Below are 9,838 nucleotides of genomic sequence, written 5' to 3'. Positions count from 1 at the left end.
TGGGTGGGGAAGACCGGCCGGGCGCGGGAGCGGGGCCGGCGGCGCGCGGGCAGCCGAGCGAGCGGCCGGCAGTCACGGCGAGAGCCGGCGGCCCTCCGGCACGTCTTTTGTGTTTGTACACACTCCGCGCGAGGCGGCCTGGGGGAGGGAGCGGGCGGCGCGCGGGGGAGGGGCGAGCGCGCGCCAGCGAACGGGCGCGCGGGGGGAGGGGCGGGGGCGGGGCGCGAGCGGGGGGAGGGGGCGGGGCCGAGCCTTCCCTCCATTGTGTGTGATTGGCTGGCGTGCGGCGCGGAGGCGGGGCGGCGTGTGTTGGGGGCTAGCCTCGGTGTCAGCCATCTTTCAATTGTGTTCGCAGCCGCCGCCGCGCCGCCGTCGCTCGCCAACGCCAGCGCCGCCTCTCGCTCGCCGAGCTCCAGCCGAAGGAGAAGGGGGGTAAGTTTCCCCGGCCGCCCGCCTTCCCGGGACCGAGCCCCGCTCGCCGTCCGCCACGGGGCCGAGCCCCGACGCTGCGGGGACGGCCCCGCGGCCCCTCCGGGCTCGGCCCGCAAACTTTTTGGCCCCGAAACGTCGGTGAGGAGCGAGTTTCCCTCGGCCCGAGGCGGCGGCGGCGGCGGCGGCTCTCCCCCGTCTCTCGCCGCCTCAGCCCAACAGCAGCCGCCGCCGCGGCGCCGAGCCGCTCGCCCTCCTCCCCGCGCCCCGGGCTCCCCTTTCTTCGGCGAAATCCCGCCCGCCGCCCCTTCCCGGGACCCCAGACCCTCACCACGACCCGCGCGGGCCCCTTAACTGCCACCCCCGGGCCCCGGGCCGCGGTTTTCGGGCGGGAAAAGGCTGGAAATCGCCGCTGCTTCCCACCCCGGGGTAACTCGCTTTTCGCTGCCTCCCCACAGTTGTTGCTGAGCTTCACCATCTTGTCTCTCTTCTCTGGTCACCGACCATATTTTTCTCCCCCGTTTCTCTCTTCCCCGTTTCACGGCCGGGGGAGCGTTTTTCGCCAAGGGACATTTTTCTCGCCTTTTTTGGAGAAGCGGAAACTTGATGCATTTGAAATGCAAAAAAACTTTTGCATTTTGGAGGGCGGCACGTGGCAGGGGATCGGGGCATTTTGGAGCGTTTCGGTGTGTGGGGCGTTCGGGGAGGCGGCGGGTCCGCGGCGCGATTGTTTGCATTTGGCTCGGGTCTGGGAGCCGGCCCGGGGGCCGGGCCCGAAAGTTTCCGCGGGCCGAGCGGCCCGGCCGGGGGCCCGAGCGCTGCTGCCAGCCCGGCTACGGGCACTCGGGGGACGTCGCCGCGGAGCCCCCCGCGGGCCGGACGCGGGGACTGGGCTTTGTGGACGGCCGTCCGCGGGCGCTGTCGGCCCTGTCGGCCCTCGAGAGCTGTAGAGACGCGCCCCCGGGGCTGTTGGCCGGTATTTGCGGAGATCTGCGCGCTGCCGGGCGCGCGGGGGGGGCAGCGGGGGGGGGCTTAAAGCCCCCCCTTTTAAAAAATACTGAAATTTGACTCGACCTTTCTGTGGTTTGTGGCTTCGTTGTTTTGACTTGTTCGGGGATCGGGTGTTTACAGACATTCCTAATTTCTGCTTTAATTAACGAAATTGAAGCAGAGGCTGTGAGGGGTCTTTTTGTTTTGCCGTTTGTCGCTCAGATTTGGCATTTTGAGAGATGACTGGCGTTAATGCTAACAATCGTCTAGTACTACAGTTTTGTTTCAAGAAGTCCTATTTGGGTGGTAGACGTAATCAGCACCCTTTCGAATTATATAACATTACGGACATTGTTGTTTTTTGTGTGTGGGGGGGTTTGTTTTTTTTTTGTTTGTTTGTTTGTTTTGGTTGGTTTGGTTGGTTGGTTGGTTTTTTTGTTTTTTGGTTTTTTTGTACCGGTCATAATTTCCAGATTTTCGGGGGGGGGGGTGATGGTAGTGGCAGGAGAACTTGGACGTTTGGTAGCTGCATACATGATGTTTGTTTTTTAATGCTGGTAGGTAAGTAAGGAGGTTTCTGTACCATGGCTCGTACAAAGCAGACTGCCCGCAAATCGACCGGGGGTAAAGCTCCAAGGAAGCAACTGGCTACAAAAGCCGCTCGCAAGAGTGCGCCCTCTACCGGAGGGGTGAAGAAACCTCATCGTTACAGGTACTTAAAAAAAAAAAAAAAAAAAAAGGAACTAGTAGGACAAAGTCTGTCCAAGGAAGCAGTATTTATATAATAGACGCAAAAGATGTAGGATAAGCAGGATTTTTGCTTCAGGGAATCCCGTGTCTTTACTCTTTTGAAAATTTACTAATCCTTGAAAAATATATACATATAAAATTTATTGTTGGGTTTTATTGGAACATTTCATTTTGAAACTGCCCAGAGGAGACTTATTGAATCACTAATAACGTTTATGGGGTAGAGTAACATTCTCTTTAGTTTCTTATGTTAATAATATATGTTTTTTAAAGAGTAAAGTATTTTAAAATACATTTCTGAGGACATTGTCCCTTTTGGTATAATGACACATTTTAATATTAACTTATTTCACCAGTAACCAAGATGGGGCATGTCTTGTTTGAGTAAAGTTGTCACCCCTCATTTAGTTGAATTGGTTTATTTCCTTCTGTTAGCACAGTGGGTTTTGAACTACCCCGAGCATTGTTGTTAAGGGCATCTGCCATTAGGGGGCAGAAGTTGTCCGCGGTTAGCCTCTACAAATGATTTTATAGTTATTCCAAAATAAAAGCTCATTCGATGGAAGAAAGTAAGTCAGACTTGAGGTACATTTTTTGCTCACAGTTACTTAGTAAAAAAATAAAAAACGGGGCGCCTGGGTGGCTCAGTGGGTTAAGCCACTGCCTTCGGCTCAGGTCATGATCCCAGGTCCTGGGTTCGAGCCCCACATAGGGCTTTCTGCTCAGCGGGGAGCCTGCTTCCTCCTCTCTCTCTGCCTGCCTCTATGCTTGCTTGTGATTTCTCTCTGTCAAATAAATAAATAAAATCTTTAAAAATAAATAAATAAATAAATAAATAAATACGTCTTCCATGTGAAGATGTACTGCACAGCTGTGAGTGTTCAAATGGAGTCATTCCTGAGGGATGAGCAGTAGTCAAAGTAAACGTACTCTGGGGAATCAAACTTAAATAGACAAGTATTTTAAATGAGGCTCATTGTGTGGCAAGGTTGGTAGGTCTTTTAGAAGAATCAAGGGTGTAGGTGGGAAGAGTTCTGTGCCGAGTTGAGAAGAGTCTGAACTGGGACTTTTTATTAGTGTCCTAACACCCTCCCAAGTAATAACAGAAGTTACTGCCACATCTGTGTTATAGACGAAGTTGATGAACAGGACTTGAATAAACTCCCTGCCAAGACTCCACTTTAATACCATGCTTTTTGCTTTAAAGGTATTGTCATTACTCTTGATAGGCTTGAAGAGTCACATCACCGATTGATCAGTGAGATTTTATACAGAAACTAAAGAACAGAAAATGGGTGGTTTATTTTTTGGAAAATGACTGCATTTCTTTAAAGCTAACCACTTATCCTTTTAGGTTTTTTATATAGTTGGTAACCTTTTCTTTAACGTGGGTTTTTTATTGTTTTGTTTGAAGGCCTGGTACTGTGGCACTCCGTGAAATTAGACGTTATCAGAAGTCCACTGAACTTCTGATCCGCAAACTTCCTTTCCAGCGTCTGGTGCGAGAAATTGCTCAGGACTTCAAAACAGACCTGCGCTTCCAGAGTGCGGCTATTGGTGCTTTGCAGGTAAAATGGCGGGTGGGAAAGGTGCTTAAGAGGTGGTTGCCCTGCTGGGTACCGAGAACATTTCTAAATCTTCATATGTGCTAATGGAATTCTGTCGTCACAAGCCTGTAAGATGGATGATACCTTCACATCACCCTTGCGATATCAGAAAGGTTAAGTTGCTCAAGGTCATATACACAGAAATGTCATTTGAACCCACTTGGGTCACAGAGTCCTAATTTGAGCCCATTTGATCCCACAGCCTAGTGCGCATGCCTATATACCATTTTTACATTTTAAACGTTGCTTCAAGAACAATGCTGAAAGTGGAAAATAACTGTTTTTCGTCTGTGGGTGCTTCAGGACATTCTGAAGACATGAGACTAGAGGTCTGTGCTTTGATCAGCTTTAAAGAGTGACCACTGCAAAAGGGTGGAGAATGAATGTCTTACTGGCTCTGAAGAAGTAGGTGCAAGCGAAGAGCACAGAGTGTCTGGGCAGGGGAGCAGGTCAGACTAAAGAATCAAGGATTGAGGTAGAAGAAGCACCGGGTAGTTAGGACGAGATGGCTGATAGTAAGAAAAGGTGTGCTTCAAGAGGACACTGTACCTGTTAAGGAACAGGGATTTCAGGACTTGTAGTTAGCTAAAGAGGATTACGGATTTCCACTTCAATGAGAAGCTGTTGAGTTTAATATTAGCACCAGGGCATCAGTACTCTGAGAAATAGAGTTTTAGAGGTGGTTATGTATCTGAAATACTTGTGTTTTGTGCCAAGATTAAAACTTGAAATGCCCACAAGGAAGATACTTGATTAGGTGTAAGGGTGTAATTAAATCAGTTGGGAAAGTGTAACCTATTTTATAGTGTTTGGCCTTCTTTAGATGAGTGAATCTCGAAGTGTGGTAAGACTGCCACCTCCAGCAGAGTATGGGGTTGGGAGTGGTTAAAAATGCCAATTGCTAGGCCCCATAGACGTGGATCAGAAGCTCTGGTGGGGAGGGTCCACCATCTATGTGGACTCCATTGGAGGATTTTCAAGGCTGCTGTTGCTGGGCCGAGGTTTTGCTTTATATGTGAGGAAGATTCGATAGGTGGATTCTCTACCGAAAGGCAATTGGTTGAGCTGTTTCTATGGTTAGTCTGGGCTTCGTTTGATTGGTGGATTCCAGGAGTGAGCATCCATTAGATTCTCAATGAATGGAAATTACTGACATTTCAAACTACTAAAATCTTCCAGTGTTGTGACTTAAAACTATTTTCTGTTCGAGTCATTGATTATCTTGAGGTCTCATGGATTACTACAATTGCAAATCACATTTTAGCCATTCTGTTTTTAAGTAGAGACATCACTGAGCGTGACAAGCATTTGATAAAGAGTTGCTAGTCCTGTTTTCTAGTTAGCCGGGGTCCGCTTCAAGAACATGTTATCCTTGGGAGTCCCACGTGTCTGAGTTTACCTGTCAGTGGTGGTGCCTGGTAAATTGAAATGACTAAACAATTTGGGTAGAAGATTATGTCTTTTTAATTCATGTGTAAACTTCCATTATCCCTGGACTAAGGGGTGTGTCCTACATTAGTAAGTGTGGTTGTGTTGGTTTTAAGCAAAATGTTTGCCTCTGCTGCCTCTGGTACTTTAGCAGTTAGATAGATCTTTACTCGAAAGAGGAACCTTTTAGTTTTTTGTGCATGTGTTTATACATACACTTCAGGTTGCTTAAAGACATGGAGAGGAAGAATTTGCTAATGGAAATAAAGTAATAGAAGAGAGTGGTGAAAACAAAATACCAGAGATTTGTGTTTCTGGCTTCAGAATCCCACAGTTGACAACTTCCCTGACAGAGCTAAATGAGAGGGGCAGTGGTGCGGGCGCTGGGTGGGGGAATCCGTCTGGCTCTGCCACACGATACTCAGGAGTTGATGGACTTCAAGTTCAACTCTTGCCTTTAACGTCTGAGAGTTTGGACTAAGGTATCCTTGTGTTAGAAATACAGACCTCGGTGTTTTGAAATGGTGGAGGATCCTTGACTTTACTCAAGATGCTGTAAATGAGCCTTTCCCTGCAGTTGTGAGATGTTTTTTCTTTTGCCATTATCCCAAAATGGTGTTTGTTGGGCTGTAAATTTACAGGGCAGTCTTTAAGTCCCATTACAGCCTTAATGTTTAGGAGACCTTACGGCCTGTGTGACAGAATTGGAAGTACGGTCATGGTCCAGTCTCCTGTCAGTATGCAGTACTTGGCCTGGAGCTGAGCAGACACAGGCCTGTAAGACCAGCAGTAGCCAGGTTCTAAGACTGTGGTGGGAGCCCCAGGCTGCCGTGGGCCTCGTTGGACCAGTAGCAGGACACCTAGATCTTAGCACTCTGCAGTGCTCTCAGAATCGCAGGGCCTATTACTGGCATGTCCGTGTAGCGCCTCATAGTGCTACATTTTGCAAGAGCATTCCAGATGTGGGTCATCGTGCAATGATACTGGGGGGAACAGACTTAAACTGGTATCTTTCCTGAGGAACATCAGTTCTGGTATCTGACGTGCATTGTGAACCTATTAGAGCAGTCGATAGGATGCTGTGTTTTCCAGACTTTGTACCTGTTTCTTAGAACATCCAAAGACCGAATCCCTGGATGAGGTCTTTGGCTTTTAACACATTCTTTGGAATGTTTACATAGAGGTTGCAAACTTAATTAGGGTTGGATTTTTTAAAATAAGTATTTGTTGACCATCATGAGATTGTTAAGGAACTTACATTAAAAGATGACTGGTGGGGCACCTGGGTGGCTCAGTGGGTTAAAGCCTCTGCCTTCTGCAGCATGGCTTTCTGCTCAGCAGGGAGCCTGCTTCCCTTCCTCTCTCTGCCTGCCTCTCTGCCTACTTGTGATCTCTCTCTCTCTCTCTCTGTCAAATAAATAAATAAATAAACTTTTTTTTTAAAAAAAGGTGGCTGGTGTACAAGGCCCAGAAGTACCAAGGAACTAGGAGTTCATGGCTACCCTCGTGGAAGTCTTGAGCTAGGCTTTAATGGGTAAATAAGATTTGAACTCCTAACGAATTGCAGTAGAAAAACATGTTAGAGGGGCACCTGGGTGGCTCAGTGGGTTAAAGCCTCTGCCTTCGGCTCAGGTCATGATCCCAGGGTCCTGGGATCGAGCCCCGCATCGGGCTCTTTGCTTAGCAGGGAGCCCGCTTCCCTTCCTCTCTGCCTACTTGTGATCTTTGTCAAATAAATAAATAAAAAATCTTTAAAAAAAAAAAAGAAAGAAAGAAAAAGAAAAACACGTAGAGGTGGTTTGGATGAAACATTTTTATAGAAGAAAGGCATAACAGCAAAAAAGATGAAGGTATAAATATGCAGGAAGTAATTTTTCCACTTGACGAGTTGATGTTTAAACCATTTGAATTAATTGTTGCTGTGTTAAGCTTTAAAAAGCAAATCTCAGGAGTTTTGTTGCAAAATCAGATGTTTGTGAAAAGCCAGTCTGGCCGTTCCCATCTACATAGCTTGTGTGTGGTGTAGCACAGGAGGCCTCAATTGCTCAAGTAGTTGGTGTGTGTCGTTTGTAGTTTACCATGGCCTCAAGATGCCACAATAGAAAATTCTTATTAGGACAAAAATCACAACTATAAAAACCTGTTTTTTCCTGAGTATCTTTTTTTTTTTTTTTTTTTTTTTTTTAGATTTTTTTCTTTTTTTATTTATTTACTTGACAGAGATCACAAGTAGGCAGAGAGGAAGGGAAGCAGGCTCCCTGCTGAGCAGAGAGCCCGATGTGAGGCTCGATCCCAAGACCCTGGGATCATGACCTGAGCCAAAGGCAGAGGGTTTAACCCACTGAGCCACCCAGACCCCCTTTTCCTGAGTATCTTGAACCGAGAAATAACTTCCCTATGGAGGAGGAGACAGGGCCAAATAAAATCATTTCATGTTCGGCGTCCACTAGCACTGCAGGGTTGATGCCCGGGGTTGGTGACAACAGGCCTTGTTCCACAATGAGTAAGCAGATATTACAGCCTCAGCTGAAGGACGCTTCCCCTTCCACACTGCTGGAAGTAGACAAACAGTTAATTACAGGTAGAAGCTCCTCTTTTTCCTCTTCCCATGCCAAATGTCTGGGAACAGTTCCTACGGCCGGCACCCGGTGAGCACTGGTGGGGATAAGAGAGTGCCTTCAAGGAATCCTGAAGTGTACTGGGAAAAACTAGAGGGTAAAGATTGGGGTGCACAGAGGAAGATACACCTGGGAGGGGGCACATCTAGGTCAAATATGTTAAAGTCTGTCAGCGAGACATGGATATAGTGTGTTCTGGGACCCATAGTCCTCGTGGGATCAAACTCTGAGGTATAAAAGGGGAAAGGTAGATGGGGACCATGTATGGGAGCCAGTGGTCAGCTATAATGGATTATTGGCAAGGCAGGGTTCAGGCAGATACTGGAGTGTGGCTGGGGTTCAGAATAAGGAGGGCACTGGTGAAGAGGAAGGACTATTACTTTGGATTGGATACATGATTTCCTTTATCACTGTAAAGACAAGGAGAGGATCTTTGAGTTTAAATGGGATTTCTTGGGTTAAGTTGGATCTCCTTAAGACCTTTCAGTTTAAAGAAATCACATGTTAAACATAAGAAAAGTCGAAGCTTTCTTAGTAATGAAATCATTTGACTTCGGTATAATTGGATAAAGATTTCCAAACTTGAGCTTTTCACTATTCATCAACATCGGGACAGCTGCGAGGCTATTTCTGTGGAAGTGTTCAGTAACACAGGCCACGTCACCTGAAGAAGGTTTTCAGAGGGTTCAGAAACCTCATCGTTTTAACCGATACAGACACATCTTAACTGTTGGTCTAACGGTGTTAATTTCTTCTCGTTCCTTCGCAGGAGGCAAGCGAGGCCTATCTGGTGGGCCTCTTTGAAGACACCAACCTGTGTGCTATCCATGCCAAACGTGTCACAATTATGCCAAAAGATATCCAGCTAGCGCGCCGCATACGTGGAGAACGTGCTTAAGAATCCACTATGATGGAAAACCTTTCATTCTTTAAAAAAAAAAAAAAAAAAAAAAATTTTCTCTTCTTCCTGTTATTGGTAGTTCTGAATGTTAGATATTTTTTTTCCATGGGGTCAGAAGGTACCTAAGTATATGATTGCAAGTGGAAAAATAGGGGACAGAAATCAGGTATTGGCAGTTTTTCCATTTTCATTTGTGTGTGAATTTTTAATATAAATGCGGGGACATATAAAGCATTAATGCAAGTCAAAATGTTTCAGTGAACACGTTTCAGCAGTTCAACTTTATAACAATTATAAATAAACCTGTTAAATTTTTCTGGACAATGCCAGCATTTGGATTTTTTTAAAACAAGTAAATTTCTTATTGACGGCAACTAAATGGTGTTTGTAGCATTTTTATCATACAGTAGATCCATCCATTCACTATACTTTTCTAACTGAGTTGTCCTACATGCAAGTACATGTTTTTAATGTTGTCTGTCTTCTGTGCTGTTCCTGTAAGTTTGCTATTAAAATACATTAAACTATACCTGCTTTTGGTCTTTATTATCCACCTTGGCTGTAGAGTTAAGCCACTTGAAATTTCCATATTAAAAGTCAGTTTAGTATCATCAAGTGTTTTGTCACCTTCTGTCTGAGAAAAGGCTATTGGCGAGATGCAGAAAGAAGTTTTGCGTGGGAAGGGACCTGGAGCTCCTGGCTTTCCTCCTGATTTAAAATCAGCAGAGACTGGGGGCCCCTGACCGGCTCAGTTGGAAGAGCATGGCACTCTTGATCTTGGGGTCATGAGTTCGAGCCCCACGTTGGATGCAGAGAGGACTTAGAAGTAAGAGCTTAGAAAAATAAAATTTGCAGAGTAAATCTATTTGTGAAAACCAGATCTCAACTCTTTCAGTATGTTCTGTCCTAAACTAATAATTCCTGAACCTAGCCGGCTAACAGAAGAATCGCGTGGAAATAGTCCAATCTAAGTAACTAGTGAAGGTACATTTATAAACGTGACTACACTATTAAACTTTGAATGTTCAGTGGCAGTTTAAATGCAAATGTAACAATAAGTCTCAAAAATGAGTGCATTGGGGATGTGGCTCTTTGAAGATGCTGTGTATTAACCC

General features: G+C 46.2%; 1 protein-coding gene across 1 annotated transcript; it reads left to right on the top strand.

Annotated features, from left to right (window-relative positions):
• Nucleotides 1-281: 281 nt before the first annotated feature.
• LOC125085909 (histone H3.3A) lies at nt 282-9,252 on the top strand. The gene is made up of 4 exons (XM_047704835.1): nt 282-432; nt 1,981-2,131; nt 3,584-3,737; nt 8,592-9,252. The coding sequence occupies exons 2-4, from the start codon at nt 2,004-2,006 to the stop codon at nt 8,718-8,720; spliced, it is 411 nt and encodes a 136-aa protein (XP_047560791.1). The 5' UTR covers nt 282-432; nt 1,981-2,003; the 3' UTR covers nt 8,721-9,252.
• Nucleotides 9,253-9,838: the final 586 nt, after the last annotated feature.

The sequence above is a fragment of the Lutra lutra genome, chromosome 15 (assembly GCF_902655055.1).
Source record: "Lutra lutra chromosome 15, mLutLut1.2, whole genome shotgun sequence".
Lineage (NCBI taxonomy): Eukaryota > Metazoa > Chordata > Mammalia > Carnivora > Mustelidae > Lutra > Lutra lutra.
This window is presented reverse-complemented; position numbering and strand designations above follow the sequence as displayed.

Bases quoted from the DNA above. Each gene is read 5' to 3' on its own strand.
- LOC125085909 (XM_047704835.1), top strand. From the start codon at position 2,004: ATGGCTCGTACAAAGCAGACTGCCCGCAAATCGACCGGGGGTAAAGCT. The intron at 2,132-3,583 runs GTACTTAAAAAA...TTTTGTTTGAAG, and splicing joins AAGAAACCTCATCGTTACAG to GCCTGGTACTGTGGCACTCC. The intron at 3,738-8,591 runs GTAAAATGGCGG...GTTCCTTCGCAG, and splicing joins CGGCTATTGGTGCTTTGCAG to GAGGCAAGCGAGGCCTATCT.